General features: G+C 35.8%; 1 protein-coding gene across 2 annotated transcripts in view; it reads right to left on the reverse strand.

The window, feature by feature from the left end:
• Nucleotides 1-20,096, reverse strand: part of NUP205 (nucleoporin 205) — a 65,909-nt gene extending 45,813 nt beyond the window's left edge. Inside the window, exons 1-10 of one of the 2 annotated variants that reach the window (XM_031455440.2) lie at nucleotides 19,957-20,096; nucleotides 13,410-13,552; nucleotides 11,993-12,164; nucleotides 10,028-10,172; nucleotides 9,500-9,659; nucleotides 8,844-9,072; nucleotides 7,232-7,396; nucleotides 3,922-4,097; nucleotides 883-999; nucleotides 562-699 (exon numbers count right to left, since the gene is read on the reverse strand). In XM_031455440.2, the coding sequence (XP_031311300.2) occupies nucleotides 562-699; nucleotides 883-999; nucleotides 3,922-4,097; nucleotides 7,232-7,396; nucleotides 8,844-9,072; nucleotides 9,500-9,659; nucleotides 10,028-10,172; nucleotides 11,993-12,164; nucleotides 13,410-13,552; nucleotides 19,957-19,984 (1,473 nt within the window). In that variant the 5' untranslated portion in view covers nucleotides 19,985-20,096. Of the gene's footprint in view, nucleotides 1-561; nucleotides 700-882; nucleotides 1,000-3,921; nucleotides 4,098-7,231; nucleotides 7,397-8,273; nucleotides 8,746-8,843; nucleotides 9,073-9,499; nucleotides 9,660-10,027; nucleotides 10,173-11,992; nucleotides 12,165-13,409; nucleotides 13,553-19,956 lie in introns of those variants that run through there. The other variant, XM_064487333.1, reaches the window with a different exon arrangement.
• Between the last annotated feature and the right edge of the window lie 104 nt (nucleotides 20,097-20,200).

Raw genomic sequence — 20,200 nt, forward strand, 5'->3', positions numbered from 1 at the left:
GTTATATTATATGGTATGAAAGCATCTAGAATAGAAAATCCCAAAAAGATGATGACAGATATGGCAATCCATCTTATTTGTTGCTGCATATCAAACTTTAGTTAATACAGGATAGAAAATGGACTTTTTCCTATATTATCTACTGACTCATAGGCATTTTGTCATTAATTATAACTTCTAGGCCTTTTCCTTTAGTATTTGTGCCTCCCCTATCTTCCCTACCTTGCTAAGAATGACGTACATTGGTCATTGTATGCCTATATAGGACAGACAGAAGCTAATAAATACTAACAAAGTCCAAATTAGTGACTTATAAAGAAACTAGACACCTTTTTGTGTCTTTATGATTCAATGCATACAAGGGCTGACTATATAAACCCCAAAATGATCAGATCTTCAATTTAAGAGTTTCAATTTCCTTAAATAAAGTGTAAATGTCTAAAGGTTATAATACTATTCATTTCTGTTAATACCAATAACATCAGGAAATATCGTTTTTCATGTCTTTAAGATTTCCAATCACCACCCCAGAGTATGAAAGTAGAAAAACTAAAAGCTCACCTGGCGTTGAGGGGGTCGCTGATGAGCCACCCCAAGGTAGGAACCCAGGATAGTGGAAGTCTGAAGAGGCTCTGAGGGACACCAATATTCTAGCGCAAGCTCCAAATTAAAAGGGTTCTTTTTATATAGTTCACCAATCTGCAAAGAGTAAACAAAGACAGTAGGAAAACGTCTATAAGTTACAAATTACTTTCAAATGAAAATTTACATTCTTATTGAACTCATTTGTATATTTAAGATATTAGACCTGAAATCTTCCAAAGTTACTGAAAACATAAACGGAGGGAGGGAGATGACAATCCATCCAATGTAATGGCTTACCAAGAGCATTAAGTGTTCCAGATCCCTTCTAAGTGAAATGGGTGGTTCGTTGCCCATCTGCATACTCATGTGAATCATTCGAGCATCTTCATCTGCCCGATTCCTCAACTGTTTCACCTATTAATTATATATGGTTTATATGTAAATTTATTATATGGATTAATAATAATGAAATCAGCAAATCAGGCAACTGTCTAAAAGTGATCACATGAAAGAAAAACACTGTTTAAATATCTATTCTACTTTAATGATGTGAAAAAATATGTTAGGAATTTTATTGCAATATTATTATCCATAATTTATATCTTAAAACTTCAATGTATTTTCCACTACAGGTTAAGTTGATTTTAACCAGTGTTTCTCAATTACTGACATTTGGGGCAGAACATTTCTTTACTGGGATGGATAATCCTGAACTTAACACGACATTTAGCATCCCTGGAATTACCTACCACCAATGCCACCACTACAGTCAATGTCGAGAGCAAAAGTAGCCCCACTCATTTCCCAAACACATTCTGAAGGACTACTAGGGTTAAGAACCATTGCCTTACAATGTGTGTCAATTAAATGTCAACTGACATAAGAAATCATAGCTAAACAAATTCACAATTACTGTTGGAGATTTCAACACTCTTCTCTGAATATACAATAGAACAAGTACACAAAAAATCAGTAACAATATGGTAAATTTAAATAACATTATCAACCAACTTTACCTAATTGACATTTAAAGAACACTCCATAGAACGGCAACAATATATCCCTTTCACATGCATATAGAACATTTATCAAAATAGGTTATATACTTAGTTATAAAACAAGCTAAAGCAGTAATTACAGGTAAATTTATAACATTAAATGTCTACATTAGAAAAAAAGAAAAGTTTCAATCAATAACCTAAGCTTCCACCTTAAAAAACTGAAATGATAAGGGCAAGTTAAAACCCAAATAGAGAGGAAGAAAATAACAGAAGCAGAAATTAGTAATAGTGAAAGAAAATACAAGAAAATCAATGAAGCCAACAGCTGGCTCACTGGAGAGATCAATAAGATTGATAAACCTCTAGCCAGGTTAAGAAAAAAGAAAGAAGACACAAACTACTAATATTAGGGATGAAAAAAGAAATATCACTACAGATCATATAGACATAAAAAGTATTAATATAGGAATATTAAAATAAAAGTATTTTATAGGAATATTAGGAATAATTTTATGCTGAATCAATTTGAAAACTGGAATGAAATGTACAAATTCACTGACAGACACAAACCACCGAAGTCCATTCAAGGAGAAATAGATAACCTAAATAGTACTGTATCTGTTAACAAAACTCTAGTACCCCAGAATTGTGAGAGTAACTTCACTGTTTACTCTATCCAAGCCGTTTGTTTGTTTGTTTATTGGGGGGCAGGTAATTAGGTTCATTTATTTTTTAGAGGAGGTACTAGGGATTGAACCCAGGACCTTGTGCATGCTAAGCATGTGCTCTACCACTTGAGCTACACCCTCCCCTCTATCCAAGCCATTTATGACTTTGTCTATTCGAACTCCTCTCAGCCTTCATCTTTTCCAAATCACCATTATCTTTCCATAATAAAACTCCCTTCTGGGCTAACAATTAGGAAAAAGTTAAAGCCTTAACCCTTTCTAGGGCTTCATTTACACAACTGTAAAACGAAAGATTTCTTCCTATTCTAAAATTCTATGATGTTAATCTATCACGTCCTTCAAAGCTGATGAAGGCTCAAGTTATCTGATAAACACTCATTGACTAGCTTAGTCCTGAGTGAGATAGCCTTAGCCTAAGAAATCCATTGTAATTTACTGTCTACACTTGTCATTTACTTACTGTTACTACCTATATTTCTCTGTGTATATCTTATTTTGCCAACTAGCTTAAACATTCTCTGCTGGCAGGGAATGAGTCTCCTATTCATTTGTCTTCTTCACAACTCCTAGCATAGGTATCTGGAGCACAGGAGGAACTCAATGAACACCTGATCCATTATATCATGAGGAAACATTCAACTCCTTGATTGCTTATTACTTGGTCCCTCTGCTTTATGTTTTTTAGCAGGTATGGTATCAGAACTGCACATCTTATACTACCTTGCCTGAATAGAAGACTCAGTATTTTAAGAATACATTATGTCTCTATAAGTTAATGTCTAATTTCAATGTGGTCCCAATAAAACCTCTAATAGATTTAAATTAAAAAAAAAAAAAAAAAGAACTACACACCAGTATTACAAGTGTAGACTCTTAGGATGCTTTTTTATAACACACATAAACAAAAGTCAGTTTTATAAGACTTTACTCCCTCTTTAATTTCCTGCCACCACTTCAATGGCTTCCTTGGCACAAAATGGCACATGGAACGTATACTATGTAAGAACTGCCTGAAATGGCTCTAAGAAAACTTTTTTGGATCAAAGTTATAGCTCCAATGCTTTATTTAAAAATAATCTCACCAGAGGTGGGCAGGGCCCATGGACCCTGTTATTTAAAAAAAAAAAAAAAAAGAAAGAATAAAAGTAAACTTTGCATTAGTTTCTTAAATTCGTTAATTTATCTGTATCCATGTGGAAGTCCATTTTCACACTACAATTAAGAGTCTAAACAATCATCTACAAAACTGGAGATTTTCCACTATGCCTCTTCCAAATCATGTACAAAAAGCATTTAAAAACTCATGTATAAAAAGCCTTAGCATTGATTCCCCAGAGTAGCATGGAGTTAATAATTTTCTACAAATAGTCTATCTTCATTTGCTTATTACTTTCTCATTATAAACTATTCTCAATGTCAAATGTTTCTTCCTTTTAGTTTATTCTCAGTTAATGGGTCTTATATTATTTCATTTTCATGAATCACAAACTCATTCACAAGGCATAACATAACTACTACTGCTGAATGTTAGTCTGTAATAAAAGATTTTATTAGTTTCCAAAACACAGTTGATTAATTGATCAATTTTAAATTATCTTATAAAATTCTTCTACTACTTTTTATGCACCCTACATTATTACGCTTACCTTCATTGGCATAAGTGCCAGGAAATCTGTGATGAGATTATGGATTCTACGTATATAAAATTCCTCCTGATAGAAGTTTTCTGACACCACTACGGACTCAGTGAGGAACAGGAAAACATTGTCAGCAATTGCAAGCTCTGCCATTGCTTCATCTGCTTCTGTGAATTCAGCCAGAGCTAGAAACATATTTAGAAAAACAGCACATAGAGAAAAAGTTATTAAACTAGATTATATCTCATAATATTGTTGATGGTTCAAAATTCAGATCTTTTCTCAACCTTCTAGCATGTGCTATACACAAAGTAAGACAGTGTATAACTGTAATTGACTCACAAACCCCAAAGAACTATGAAAAAAGTGTATTAGAAAACCATGTGCTCTTCACAATAACATAAAGAGTAATCAAAAAAAATATCTAAGAGACATATGATGTAACACAGATGTAGTCAGGGAGCTATTATCAAAATATTAGCATAGTAAAATGATACAAAGGCTTTAATCTCAGTGAAATGAACTGGATCACTCAGAAAAAGTCTTCACGGCCCACAAGTGAAGACCAAAAACATTACCACTTAAGTAACTACTAATTCGGTAAACAAGTAGCAAAAATTGAAAAACTAAATCTTCATCTAAAGACAAAGTGGCCCACCTGTAATATTTTTAGCTTTGTATTTGGAAAAGTTCAAACAGAGATCTAAAAATAGATAAAACTAGTATACCAAAAAAAAAACTAGTATACTGAAGCCCCACATACCCATTACCTAGCTTCAATACTATCCATTTATGGCTAATCTTATTTCAATCTAGATCTCCGTGCATTCCCCCTCTCCACCTAAATTAGATTGAAGCAAATCACAGACAATTTAACACTACACTCTTAAGTATTTTAGTACATGACTCAAAAAGATACTTAAAAACCAAAGGAAAAAAATAAACCACGTATACACATGATACCATTATATCTTAAAAAATAATTCCTCAATATTAAATATCTAGACAGTGGTCAAATTTACAATTGTCCCATAAATGTTACAAAAGATTTTGGTTTCGTCTTTTTGCTTTTTATCTTTTGTACAATCTGTTTGCTAGAATCAGTATCCAAATAAGGGCTACACATTGCAATTAACTGACAGAACTGTAGGCTCCTCCAACATCTTTTTCATTTTTCCCTTGCTCTTCATTTGCTGAAGAAACTGAGCCTATTATCCTGTAGTATTTTCCACAATGTGGTTTGGCATTGCATCCCAGTGGTATAATTACCATATTCCTTTGTTCTCTGGATACACTAAAAATTGATAGTTTGACCTACAGAGGCTTAATCAATTACATTGCATTTTTTCAGTAAAGTATGTCATAGGTGATGCTGTGTCCTATCATCAAAAACTACATTGCTGTTTACTTCTTTTAAATTTTAAATATAAAATTGCTAGGTAATTTTATGGTAATCTGGCTTTGGAAAAAGAACTGTTAAATAGCTTACTCTGCTTGACTGTCATAGAGACCAAATGCATTCTGTGCTACTTAAAGTAGATTTTCATTGCCTAGAAAAGGATCAGGAATAGATAAAAGCCAGGACAGTCTCAACCAGAGGAAAAGAGACTGGTTGGTTTTTTTCTTTTTTGTTTATGTGTTGTTTTACATTTTGAAACAAAGCCTGTATATCTACCCATACTATATAAACTCCTTGAGAACAAAATAGTTTCTTAATTCTTTATTATGACTACTAATAATGAATACTAAAATTATTAGTTAATATTAATTAAATAACAAAAATAATTAGTTCCAAACCTTCACTTGAATTCAGAAATATTGGAATTAAAATTGCAAGATGATCAATTCAAGAACTATTTCTTGAAGATTACTTACTTAATAAAGAGCATTAATATCTCAGTGTAAATTGAGCTTTAATTCCTCAAAACAGTACATAAAAATTTTAGAAAGTTTAGTAAAATTCAAGACACATTTTTATAAAATAATGTAATTAACCTATTTGATAAATTTTCCAGAAGTCTATAAAGAAGTTCCTATAAAGGAACTAATTTTTCAAAATTGAGATCATTGTTAAAACTTGTCTGAATTGTTTCAAGAAATGACTATTTCTGTAATATAAGAAAAGCTATTCATCTTTTCTAATAATTTAAAATATAAATTAACAGAAAAATTTTATAGTTTAAAATATTCATTATAATGCCCCTAATTTCCAAGCTTATAAAAGGGTATGAGCAAGTAAAACTAAAGTAACTAAATAGCCAAAGATCTAGTACTTGAAACCAGGTCTGGATCTCTAGACTATTCTTATCTACTGTTCAGTATAGCATATTCTACTATGCCTCTCAAGACTAGGACAATGGTACAGTTACCTATAGTATATGAATCTGATTAACTATCACAAAGTTACTTACAAGTATATAGGGTAATTTTATGCCAGAAAAGTACTGAAATAAGACTTATAAATGAATAAGATGTATAGTTGAGAAACAGAATTTGTACATGAATATAAGTATCTAATTTGCCATCTATCAGCTGTAATGTAAAAAACACTTGAAGAAAGAAAACACTTGTAACACTAAGAGAGCTTTCTGCAGCCCACTTGGGAACAACACGAGACTAGTGAACAAAATGTTCTGAAATCACACAACAGGTAAGATATTAGAATTTGTTGACACTCTAAGACTAGAAAACATTGACGTGGACTATAAACTTTAATAAAATCTTTCCAGATTTACCACAAAAACCTATGGAAGTGACAGTTCTTTGGGCTTTAAATGACAATAAGATCATAGTTCTCATCCTGTTAAACCACTTTTAGTAAGATAATTACAAGAATGTAAATAGCAGAAGAGGATATGCTACAGCAGCTAACAAAATAGTTACAAGTCAGAACTCCACATCCATTATTGATTGAGTGAAATATCTTCTTTCTAATATACTGTATTTAAAAATAATACTAGTTTTTAATTGGACACAATATGAGAGAAGTTAGTTTGAACAAAACCAAAAATAAAAACATTTAAAAAAATGTATTATTATACCATCATTTCAAATTTAAAACTCTTAAGGGAAAAAAAGAAGCTAAGAGAATTCTACTAGCTGTAAGAAAGGGAAAAAACATTCCAAATAATTTCTTTGGGGAGACAAGAAAAAAGGAAAAGGTCTGTATTCCGCCAGGATACAAAGTTTCACTTACCACAGCTCTAAGGCATCTTGCTAGGCTCATGCTTACACACGCCAAAGGTAAACACCCTTTCCAAAATACCAGTAAATGTTGATACAACATTTCTCATAACAAAATGACCTACAATCAGATTACCTGTCACATCAGGTAGCTGAGATATCCCTCTCAATGCCAGTGCCCAGGCAAGTCTCACAGTGGCTTGCAGCCCAGGCAGTTTCCAAGGCTGTGAATCTTGAAGGCGAGAGTGAATTGTTGCAATGTATTGTCTCTCTGTCAACAGTGGAAGTTGATGAATCATATCTGAAAATAAAAATAGACCACTCTACTAAAAAGTAGAGAAATTCTCTCTTTCGAAATACAGGAATAATGTCTAAGAATCAGAAAATCAGAGTACTATAGTACTTCAAACAAAGCACAGGATTCCAACTAAATACCAAAATAATGGGAAATATCACTGACCACCTATAAATTCATCTATTTTACTCCATTATTTTCTTATACTTCCTTTTGATGTCATCTTGTGAATAACTACCTCAGTGGTTCCCAACCTTTAACTAGGAAGAACACATTTTTTATTTAATTTCCTGTATATTTTAAAGTTCCTGTCTATACTATTATACATGAATTAATAACTCACTTCTCCCATTTATTAACAAAGATAAACAGTGATCAACAAACTACAGCTAAAATGAACTCATCAATATAAGGGCCCTAAATTAATATCTTTCCAACCCCCTTTGCTCTTTCTTCTCCTTCTGGGACCCCTATTATGCATAGGTTGGCACGCTTTATATTATCCCATAGGTCCCTTATATTGCTTTCATTGGTTTTTACTTGAATACCATCACAACCTAGTGTAAAAAACCTTACATCTTAGCCTATGAAACTTTCCAGGCATTCATTCCATTTAGCTTTTAAAAATTCCAGCTTACAAACTTCCATTAAAACAGCGTACATCTACTTAATTATGTGCTTCATTTCATTCAATGCAGGAAAGCTGATCAATGCATTAACTGGCAGCAGGACTATACGATACAGGTGCCACTTACTATGTGACACACAATGTACTATGTGACAAGTTGATTGAAGATAAGGGGTAGTTGTGTGTTAAATAAGCCTTTCCTAGTGGCTAAAGATCACCTAAGAGGAGTGGAAAATGTCTACCCTGTTCACATACCGAATGAGAGGAGACCAGGATGATACAATCAAAAGCAGACAGGAGATTATTGTTGGAAAACCATAAATATTTATGACATTAAGTGGCAATAATCTTCCTTTGTGGGAATCATTTTTGAGCTCTTCAGTTCTAAGCAGTTACTTTATAAGGTTACCAAGAGAAATTTTATCTCCTTCAAAGAAAAAAAAGTCAAAGATGATATAGTACTGAAAATTAAAGTCATCCTCCCTCAGAATGTTTTCATGAAAGGTTTACAATGTGAATAAATAGTAAAGGAACAAGTAATTAGGTAAATTAGGCATGCATAACTCACAAACATATATCATACATCCTTTAACAATTTTCCATCCCCAAATCCCAAAGACATTAGAAACATCTAATATGGTTGCAATTACTTTAAAAATGTGATCTTATATCTAAATATTCAAATATTGATGAATTATATACAAGGGAATAAAACATACAATTTTTAATTTTAGTTATTAAACTATCACCTTTCTTAAATGTTATCTCCACAATTAAATCTGAGTTTTTGGAAACAAATGTATTAATAGGTACAAAATCCAATACCATCACGTTCCTCTGTGCTTTGTTCTATAAAGCTGGTATCAAAGCAGTACAGAAGTGCCATAAGAAGAGCCAGGTTCACTGCATCCAATGAGCCATTGGCCTCAACTGTCACTCTTTCCAGATGTCCAATAAGGAGCAGAGTGTCATCTTTGCCTAAAGGTGATTGGCAAGCCCAGGCAAAAAGGCTTTCTGCCAGAGACTGCCTGCACTCCTTGATGAGATCAGAAACCTAGAAATAAAAATGATTATAGGTATAAGTAAGTTACAGTGAAGCCTGATCTTATTGTAAAATGTAAACTATTGTAAAAGCAAACTAAATAAATGAATCTGAATCCAAAGTGACCCTAAAAATCTCACCCCTGCAATTTTGAACATATTCTACTGTTAATTTCTCATTCTTAAGTTCCAACCTCCTCTATAGGACAACTAATTTCTTAAAGAGCTCAATTCAGAAAATGTGCTAGTGTGACAAATAGCAACTAGAAAGAGGCTGAAATAGGTGCAAGTCAGTTTCGTGGACACAACTGCTTACACACTTCAATATGCATTTTTAATTTTCCTATGACTCTATTAGTAGAATTTTCTCATAGATGTGACTTTTCTGACTCCAAGATTTGACACAGACAAGCCATGAATTGATATCATTGAACCCTTGCCTCTTTTCGATGTTTTTCACTGCCCAAACCTCTCTCGCGCTGTAGTTTCTCAAACTCATTATTCACATCAATCTGTGACACCAGAGTAAGAACTTTGTAAGTCAACCCTTGCTCCATCAGCTCATCAGTAAACCGTGTTGTCATGGAAACCAGCTCTGGACTGTAACGGAAAGAAATCAATAAAGTTATGATGAGCAATAATGTTTATATTCCTCAGCACATGGATATAGAAAATGCTCTTTTGACAATAATGTTGCATTACTAGAAACAACCAGGATGAGTTATAACCTAGCTCTTTTCATACTTTCTATATCATTGAGTTCAATAAACTTCTAACCACAAGCAATTGAATTACATTTTATTTGTCAACAAAATAAAGCAGGTTTAAACTGTTCTATCATTCTTGGCAGAATAAGGGAGTATTTATCACTCAATGTATAATAAGAAGAAATTTTTGATTCTAAAATTATTATTCTTTAAGCAATTTCTGATTAAAAACAACTCTGAAATCCTAAGACGCAAACAGACCTGAGTTCAAGGGTCCATGTCTTTCCTCGTCGAGACTGTATCAAGGCTTTCAGGGAATTTGCAATGCATCGCTTTCCATCCCAGTATAAAAGAACAGCTACTAATCCTCTGGTGAGGCCAGGAAAATGAGGCTGTTGGTGCTCTCCTAGAAAAGGAAGTTGAGAAATAATTTAGTAAATAAACACATGTTTAGGCTGAGACAAAAATCACTAAGTCTATGTTCAGTCCAAAAAAAATCACATTTCTTAGGGGCTCTAAGGGTCCTCTACTTCAAACACCCACTCGTTGTTTTATTCTCTTTCACATGAAATCTTTCAAATATTTGGAAGTTTCTTCCCCTAGAGTCTTCTCTAAAAATTAAATAACACTTTATGTTTCAACTTTTATTCGCCTTTTTAACTGCTCTCCTTTAAATAAGTTCTACTTTGTCTTTTCAAAAATACCTTGCCTACAGTTTCAGTTTCATTTTCTATGGCTTTTTTTCCCCCTTAGCCCAATCACTCCTCCACTCTACTCCCTTCTGGTCCCCACATTCATGTCACTGCCTCACACCTCCGCACAGGCGATTTCTTCTGCCTGGACGCCCTTTGTCCTCCTGAGTGCACACCTATTCCACCTGACATATGCCTATTCATTTTTCAACAACTACCTTAAGCCTCATGATCTTTGAGGACTTCTCTGTGCAATACAAGGTCAATTTAAATGCTTCTCCTCTGGACCATCACTAAACCTTGCATTAATGCACTTACAGTGTCATAATTACTGCTTTCCATTTCTTTCTCAATAACTAGACTATGAGCTCCTTTATTCTAGCTGAGGTTTTATTCATCTTTATATCCCTAGAGTCTTAACACAATGCCCAGCCCATAATATGCATAGAATAAATGTTTGTTAAATGAAATTTTGAGTTAAACTCAAACTAGCATGTCCAGTTAACATCTGCATTACAGGATAGGAAAACAACTTTAGGCACCCTCAATATCACACTTCTTTTAATGCAGCCTTAGGTCAAAAAGGATTTTGGTAGCCACATGATATCTTTAGACATATCAGACTTTCATCCAGTTAAAATTTCTACCTGGCTTCTTCCCATGGTTCCTCTGTTATAATTGCAATGAACTGCATATTTTGTGGAAATTTTAATTTCTTCTCTAAATAGCAGCCAGAGAAATAATTTCAGTTATTCCAGATTCTGTAACTCTTCTGCTTAAAGCCTCTGCTAACAACTTCCCATTGCAATTAGAATGAAATCCAAATAATTTTCATGGCCTGCAAGACTATAATCTAACTCTTGCTCCGGCCTGTCTTCCTTCACTCTCCTCCTCGTTCCTGATGTTCCGGCCAGTGGTCTTTGTAACCTTCAGCATGCCTTTGTTCTCACCTCAAGCTGTCCATTCTCCCTGGAACATCTTTTCCCAACAACTCTGGCATCTTGTTGTCATGCAGGTCTCAGGTCAAATGCCCCAGTCTCAGAGAGGCCTTCCCTAAATACCTTACTTACAGTCCCCAACCCCCGCCCCCAAAAACACAGCCCCATCTCTCTATATCCCATCATCTTGTTTTATTTTCTTCCTAGAACTCAGTATTATTGAAATTATCTTATTCTTTACCTATCCATTATCTAAATCAACCCCCTAAAAAGAGCAGTGACTTTCCCTTCTTACTCATTATATGACAGTAATGGCTTTGTGCTATAAAACTTCTGAGATGCAGCCAGTTATTCTTTGCTAGTCAATTACCATGAAAAAGTTGATCTTAAAACAGATTTCCTTTAACAACTCTGATCACTAAACTAAAGCTTTCCCACTGGTCAAAGGTAAACAAAAGGAAATATTTTGAATATCAAATAAACTACATCCTTAGAAACTATTCTGGAATCCAAATGACACAATATTCCAAATTATAAGTAAATAATTGTATATTTATGTCCTGCCTTACCATAGATTCAGTTAAATGTCAACCTACCAGCAAGGAGAAGTTCAACAGCTGCCAATTCTCCAATATCAAAAAGGTCACTGAGGATAAAGGCCTCTTTAATGAGCTGTTCAGGAAGAAGTCGGGTTCCTTGTTGACCCTGGATGGCAACTCCCTCTGTACTGGCTTTCTGAACCTTCTCATGTTGTTGAACATTTTTTGGCTACAATGATAAAAATAAATTAATAGGATCACATAATGAAAATAGCATAATGGACATAAGGTATTAAAATGTTACCCAGAGAAGTTTATTCATAAAGCAGCCTGGTAACATGACAAACAGGAGTATTTCTTATCAGATAATCTACAATTAGAACCTTACGAGGTAACATTTTATATCATCTTTAACTTTTTATACCATTATTACCTTCTCAATAACCACTTCTGTTAAACTCTGAACTACAAAATGCCAATTATATATTTAATAAATATAAAAACAATAAAGTCTTCAAATGGGAAATAAGAAATGGAAATGAATTTTTGAATTAGTAGGGCTAATGATAGTTTATTAATATGTTATTTTAAAATGTAGTCTTAATCACAAAAAGGCTTACTTGGTGTAAATAACATAGAGTATAGGGATGATTCACTTGATGGATCACAAAATCAAGGTATTTAAACCTTGAAAAAGGCCATATAGTCAATTAATCCAACTCCTCTACTAACATAAGGGAAAACTGATGTCCAAGTCAGGTGACTTGCCTGTGGTCATACAGCTCTTTAGTGGTAGAGCCAAGACCGGAACTCAATTCAAGTGGTTCCCAGGCTATGGCTCTTTCTACTAAAAAATAGTTTTTTTTTAAAAAAGCAAAATAGCAAAGAAGCAAAGAGCCTTTTCTGATAAAACAAACCCATAAATAGTTCTTAGATAGTCTTGTTAGTCTATTAAAAAAACTTTCAAACAGCAGGGAAAGGAGTTTCCAAATACGAATTCCTTCCACTGAAGTACTCTATTACTGGTTGAAAAGTGTATCAGGATGCAGTAACTAACAATATGTAAGAATTAATTAGTTCAGCTAACACAACCTACATAACATTGTGAAGAGTTAAAATGTTGAAGTGTACCTGGAAATGAATAAAATAATCAATCCTACTAAGCTTACATATATTAACTATAAGTCAGAAATTCTAAGGAGATTCATGTTTCTGGAATACACTGACCTGTCTAAATCTTAGTCAAGTGTTATTTAGATATCACCTAGCTAGAGATAAACACAATTACTAACTTCTGTGGTGAACATTAAGAAGTTAATAATTGCTCCCAGGAAAAATTCCATTTTTGGAAAAAACCTCAATTAATGGACTAGAACAAATAACATATTTCATTTATATGCATGAAGAGTTTACTTGCTCCTTCAATCTTTAAAGAAAAAAAGCAAATCCAAGAAGAAAAAAGAAAATTTCCTACTGGGTTTCTGAACAATGAGATGAAGTCAGGTTTGTGTTTCTTCAAAATCATGTCAAGAAGGTGGACAGCTTCAGGTTGTCTTCTCCAAAGAGCATTTCCCACAGTTTGCCAAATGTCTTTGTAAGGACCCCACAGACTAGCAGCTTAAAGAAAAAAATAAATAAAACCATCATCAAATAAAACATATCACAGCTACTTTTAAATATAAGAAGTTATATATGTTACACATAAACCACATGTTGACATAAAAGAATATTAAAATTCACAAGCAATAATATAAATGTCATTTTATCTAACTTAATATAAAATAAATACTGACTTTAAATTGAAATATCAGCCGAACCTGGTTTTGCCACTTTATTAGCTGTGTGACATGGAGTGAGAAAATAACGTCTTTAAACTTCAGTTCCTTATATATAAAATAGGGACACCATTGGCTTCACAGGGTTGAATGGATTAAATGAGAGAAACTAGGTAAAACAATACAGTGTCTTGGCATATCACAGGCATTCAATAAATGTAACTGCCTTTCCTTCCCTCCCTATCATTCAAATGAAAAAGCAGAAATAGTAGGAAAAAATCAGATTTTGTAAAACTTAGAAGCTGAGAAAATAAGTACTTTATTATGGCTGGGACACTAGCTATAAAAAAAACAGCATAGATATTTTGTAATAACCTATAATGGAAAAAAATCTGAAAAAGAAGATATATATGTATGTATAACTGAATGAATAACTTTGCTGTACACCTGAGACTAACACAACATTGTAAATCAACTATATTTCAATTTTGAATTTTGAATTAGTTTTTTTAAAACAGAAATATGGAATTCTTTTGTAAACTCATATAAAAAGGGTCACATTTTCTTTGTAAAGATAATAACAATGGGTATCACAGAGCTTTTGGTATGTGCTACTGAGCATGGTTTGAAAAACATGACCCTGAAGCCCAAGGTTTCTGTTTGCAAACAACCAGATATAGTATCCCATGTGTTTACAAAGACTCTGAAAGAGAAACTAGTCAAAACCACTCACTCACTCAACAGATGAATCCTAGAATTAAGTATAGCTTAAACCGTAAAGGGTGGTTTGCAAACACGTTTAACTGCTATCTGAGAAAACACAAATCCCACTAAAGTTACCAGGACAGTCAGAATGACATGCAAGATAACTGTAACCTAATTAAATGCATTACAATCTTATGAACAACGTTGTCAGAAGAAGGCAAAGTACTCGGCAATTTTGGGTTTTGTTTTTTTTTTTTTCCCGAAGGGATGTGCAGGTTCTGCTCCAAGGGACTTACCGCCTTCTGGCTCTAGAGATGAGCCCCCTCTGCCTCTCAGAGCACCAGCCAGGACTGTTCACAGGCTTTAAAACAGAGCCCATAAAAGTTTTGTTTTTAGAACTAAGCTGCCCGGGCAGTATGTGCTTTTAAGCCAAACAATTTTAAAAATCACCCCCCCAAAATAAAAATCACCTCGTAAGCCAGAGCCTCCTTACAACTTTGAAATGTGCAATAAAGAATACCTGCGTTTTAGTTAATGTAGCATATGTAACTGCTAAATGATTTGACTGTCATGAAAAATATGAACACTTTCTGTGGAAATGCTATAAAGAACATGTATTTCCATTTATTATCCTATTTTTGTGTACACCAGTTGAATACAAAGCAATGGTATTTATAAGTTTGATTTTTTTAAAAAATATCTGGTTACAAAGACTGGTATGCTAAAAATGTTTACTAAAAGATCACTAAACTTTATGCTCCCTCTTGCTTAAGTCCTTTGTAGTAATAGTTCATAAAAGTTTGGTTATTAATATTTAAAAAAAAAAAGAAGGGATGTGCAGGGAGAGGATAGACTAAACTAGTCAAGCTGGATCATTCATTCACTCAACAAACATTTACTGAGCGCCTTCTATGTACCAAGGACAACACACCAAGCAAGACAGACAGGATCTCAGGCCTCATGGAACTTAGACTGACAAGAAAGACAGGCATTAAATGCAGAATTCAAAACACAACCACCAGTCTAATAAAAGGTATGATGGAGAAGTACAGAGTGCTATGAGCACGTGTAAAAGAAAGAAACCAACCTAATCTGAAGGACAGGGCAGGAAGTTATGCGTCAGGTCTTTGGTGTGGGGACATGGGAGAATGGGAATCATCAGTTAGCCCTCACACAGAGAGCGATCATCCTACTCCCTGCTTTGCTTCTCCTGCTTTAATCCTATACTTGTCAATCTTCTGATAAAAAAATGTAACTTGTTATATAAATTCCCAGAGTAGAAAATGTGTTGACGAAAAAACGTATGAGTACTCATGCAGACACACTTCCCACTAAACATCAATAAATTGGCATACTGGTTTATATATCTCTCTTTTCTGAGTCTGATTAGAGAAAATCACTTACTGGGATCTAATAAACTCTGGATACACTAACAAGTATCAGAGTTCTGGGCCTGCTAAAATGAGGACCCAACCCTGGATCCTGGTGACTGCCTGTGAGGTGCTAGTTGGATGGTGACTAGCTGACTTCCCTAGAGATCATTTTCTTGGCTCTTTCCAGCTGCAAAGGATAGAGCCTTGGATTCTAGGCCAAGATGAAATTTTTTCTATTAGTAAATGGGAAAGTTTCAAGTAGTGGATGACAAAATGAAATTGGACACTGGTGTGATGAAGGACTAACTAGAACAGGCAGCGTCAGGTACCAAGGATGACGGGTAGGGTAGGCTGCTCGTGAAGTGACGGAACCTAAACCAGGATGAGGGAAGCAAAACAGAAAGGCAAGGACTGTTGGTAGAGTCAGAACTGGTAACTGATTGGCAAAGGGTATAAAGGAAAGTTATGAAAATGACTCAGGCATATTTGAAACTTGCCTTACCAGAGGTATTTTAAAAATTTGACAAAGAGTTAACAAAAGTATACTGTCTGTGTAAGTAACACTTAATAGAATCTCTGAAAAAAATTCTTTGCACTATACATACTTAGGTTGAGTAAGCTCAGTGAGTTCTACAGAAAATTCCATTTTTTCCCTTTTCTGGGGAGGAACCCAACAACAGGTCAAAAATCTACACAAAAAACCCCCCAAGTATACCAGCCTCCTGAGTCCATCATTGACATTACACATAACAGACAGAAGATGATGATGACAAAGCTTTAACTTCAGTTTGTCTTTGATATGACTAATTTTGGTAAATATCTTCCTGTTACTGATTACAAATAAAAGGAGGCTATAATGTTTTACAAATTACTAAATATGTATTTTTAACATAGTGATTTGTTTGAGAAATACACTTATTTTCCTAAACGTTGAGGGTACCTCCAGCAAATCCCATTTATTCACACATCTATCATGTATTAGGTGTGGGTAAGCTCACAGTATAGTGAGGAAGCACATTTACAACACAGTCATACAAAAGTGCAATATCCAATTTGTTAAGTGCTATGATGGAGAAGTACCCAGGGCAAAGATCATATAACAGGTGAATTTGGCCTAGCCAGGGAGGTCAGGGAAGGGAAGCATTCACTGAGCAAGTGATGACTGGGCTGAAATTTGAAGGATAAAACTGGGAGTGGGAGGCGGTAAACAAACATTTCTGGAAAAGAGGACAGCATGTAGGTCCCCATGGCAAGAGGGAACACTGCACTCTCAAAGACCCGGGAAGGCCAAGAGAGCTAGAGCACCGAGAAGGTTTTGGCAAGGGAGGCCTCTGACACAGCTTGCAGGACTTACGAGCCCATGTTAAAGATTCTGGTCTTTAGATCAGACTAAAAGATCAAGTAAGATAAAGATTTTAAATGTCTGCTGGATTCAGTGAAACAGAAAAGCATGTAAACCTTGAGAGCTGTTTAGCAGGATGGGAACAGACTAGAGTGAGTGGAGGAAGAGGAGGTAAGAAAATGAAGTCAGTGAATACTGATGAATCTCTGAAAGGCTGAATTGTGGAAAGAAGCAAGAGGACAGTAATTGCAGTGAGGCATGAGATCAAGATAAAGATGGGAGATTAACTGAAGGAAAAGGAGAAAGAAAGAGAGGTAAATTTAAAAGAAAGGTAGGGGGTAATAGGGAGAAGGGCATAAAGGGTCGGATTCACCTTAGACAGGAAGACATAGGGAAACTGACTCAAAGAGTGCAGATATATTTCAGTTTGTAGGTTTGAAGGTGAAAAAAAGAGTTTGTGCCCGTTGGCTTCTATTTTCTCTGTGATTAGGACAATGAGGGATCAATTGGAGGTTAAAGATTTGATGAGCGTGGAAAAGGCCTGAAATAGTCACTGCTGTGAACAGGACAGGATGCCCCGCCAGCCATCCAAGGACAGTCAACGTTAAAGGCTGCTTACAAATAAGCCATAGGTCTACTCAGCCCGGATGATACAGGTCACAGTACTAGTAAATCCTTCAGCTGAAACTTGAGCATAGGACTTAGAACTCTACAACCTCTATTTTTCTCCCCTTCTACAACTCTGTCATGTTTAATTTTTTTTTTTTGAATTGTGGTAAAAAAGCACATAACATAAAATTTGCCATCTTAAACATTTTGAAATGTGCAGCTCAATAGTGCTAAGGGCATTCACATAGTTGTACAAGAGACCTCCAGAACTCTTTCATCTTGGAAAACTGAAATTCTGTACCCATTAAACAACAACTCTCCATTTTCCACTCCCTCTAACCTCTGGCAACCAACATTCTTTGTTTCTATGAATGTGACTACTTTCAATACATCATATAAGTAGAATCATACAATATCTGTCTTTTTGTTACTGACTTAATCCACTTAGCAGAATGTCTTCAAGCTTCATTCATTTTGCAGCACAGGATTGGATTTCCTTTTTAAGACTGAATAACATTCCATTATATCTAAAGACTACATTGTTTATTCATTCATTCATTTGGGTTGCTTCCCAGGACATGTAATTAAAAACAAATTCTGACTCTTGGCTTTTACAAATCTTTCCTTTTTATGTGGCCAATTAAACAAGCCTGCCACAAGGCCTTATTGTACAATGTATATTCTTTGCAGCTGTTGGCAACTCCTTTTCCTTCAATGGTTTGTTTAATGATAGTAACTTAGGATAAGTATGTACTAAAGAAAAGTATTTAACCTTTCATATAACATGCAAGTCTTGTCTTAGTTTACATTTGGGTGGAAAGGCAAGACAGCAATATTAAAGAAGTAACTTCATTACTAACATTCAGATATATTAAATTTTATGTAATGAAATGAATTAGGTTGTGCTTAAGGAGGGGCATGTAGAAATAAGTATCAAAGACTAGCTTCAAATTATTAGCTGTATAACCTTGAAGAAGTTACTTAACCACTCTAAGCCTCTATTTCCAAATCTGTAAAATGGAGTACTTAAAAGCAACTACCCCATAGGTGTATAAAAGGGACTAAATGAGATGAAAGTACAACTCTTAGTCCAGAACCTGGGGAAAAGCATATGCTCAATAAACATAATCCTTCATTATAACAAAATAATTTATCATTGTGTTTCTGAAATGGCTTGATTTGCACAACTCAGATTTAGACAATTTTTCAAAAATATCAGTCGTGTCGAAAGAACAAACCAGCACCCGCCCCCTGCCCCATCCAAAAAAGACTGCATAGAAACGGAAAGAAAAGGCGCCCAGGAAAAAGTCCTCCTGAGTGAGATTCTCTACAAGCATTTACCACACAGATTTGCCCTTAAATGCCCATGAAGCTTAGGACATCTTAATCAGGCACTGACATTCTGAGCAGGAAATTCATTTTCAGGAACGCTCGGGTCGCTGCAGCACTTCTGGCATCCCTGGCCAGCCCACTAGGCACCAGCAGTGGATCCCAGGAATTGTGACAATCAAAATGCACCTACTCTTTCAAACGCCCCAGGGGGTGCAGTACCGCCCCAGATTGAGAATTGCCAAACGAAGACCCAATCCAAACCTTCCAGAGTTCCTTTACTACCTTCTAGATTCTGCTCCGCCCCGCAGATCCGCTCCAAAGGTACAGGAGCATCCAGGGACGGGCCACACCTGCAGAGCTAGGAATCATGGCACTCCTCGGCCACCTTCCGGATTGCAGGCTTCATAACAAAGGGATCTCGCTTCCTGCAGGACCCCCTAACCTTCATAAGGGGCCCCGATGCCTATTTTGAGGTGCCAGCTTTCAGCCTGAGCTCATGACTGAAAAAATTTCTTTCTCGGGTCCTGTGGCCGCATTGCCGGATGCTTGTCTATCTTGCCGGAATCCGGACCACAAACACATAATGGGGTGGGGAACAGAAGGGACCAGGCTCGGCCCTGGGCTGCAAGAACTGCACGCCCGGTTCCAATGGACCAAGCCTCCTTGCCTCGACCCTCAAACCCCAACTCTAGGGCTGGAGCCGCAACGCCGACGCGCGCCATTCAAACTGAGGAGGGGCGGGACTCCAGGCTGAAAGCTAAGGGAAGGCGGCCACAATGCCAAAGCGCAGGCCTGGACCCCGAGGAACCTCACAACCCAGGTGTCTCCCTGAAGAACAGATCACCACCTCGCCCACAGTTTGCCTTCTGCCCCCGCCGCACCTACCCGAATTTACCGCCAACAGCGTAGCCATCTTGGAGGCGCACTAACGGCGCCCTCCTGCCGCACGGAAGCCCCAGGAAAGGGTGAGGCTGCCCGGAGCGACGCCTGATCAGAAAGGTATCACGCTGTCCCCTCCGAGCTGCGCGCTCGACCGACCCAGGCGTACAAATATTCGAAAATCTGCTCTGAGCCACGGACGTCAATTTTCGCCGGGATTATTCCCGTTCAAATAAGGCGAAGGCAACCA

The sequence above is a fragment of the Camelus dromedarius genome, chromosome 7 (genome assembly GCF_036321535.1).
Source record: "Camelus dromedarius isolate mCamDro1 chromosome 7, mCamDro1.pat, whole genome shotgun sequence".
Lineage (NCBI taxonomy): Eukaryota > Metazoa > Chordata > Mammalia > Artiodactyla > Camelidae > Camelus > Camelus dromedarius.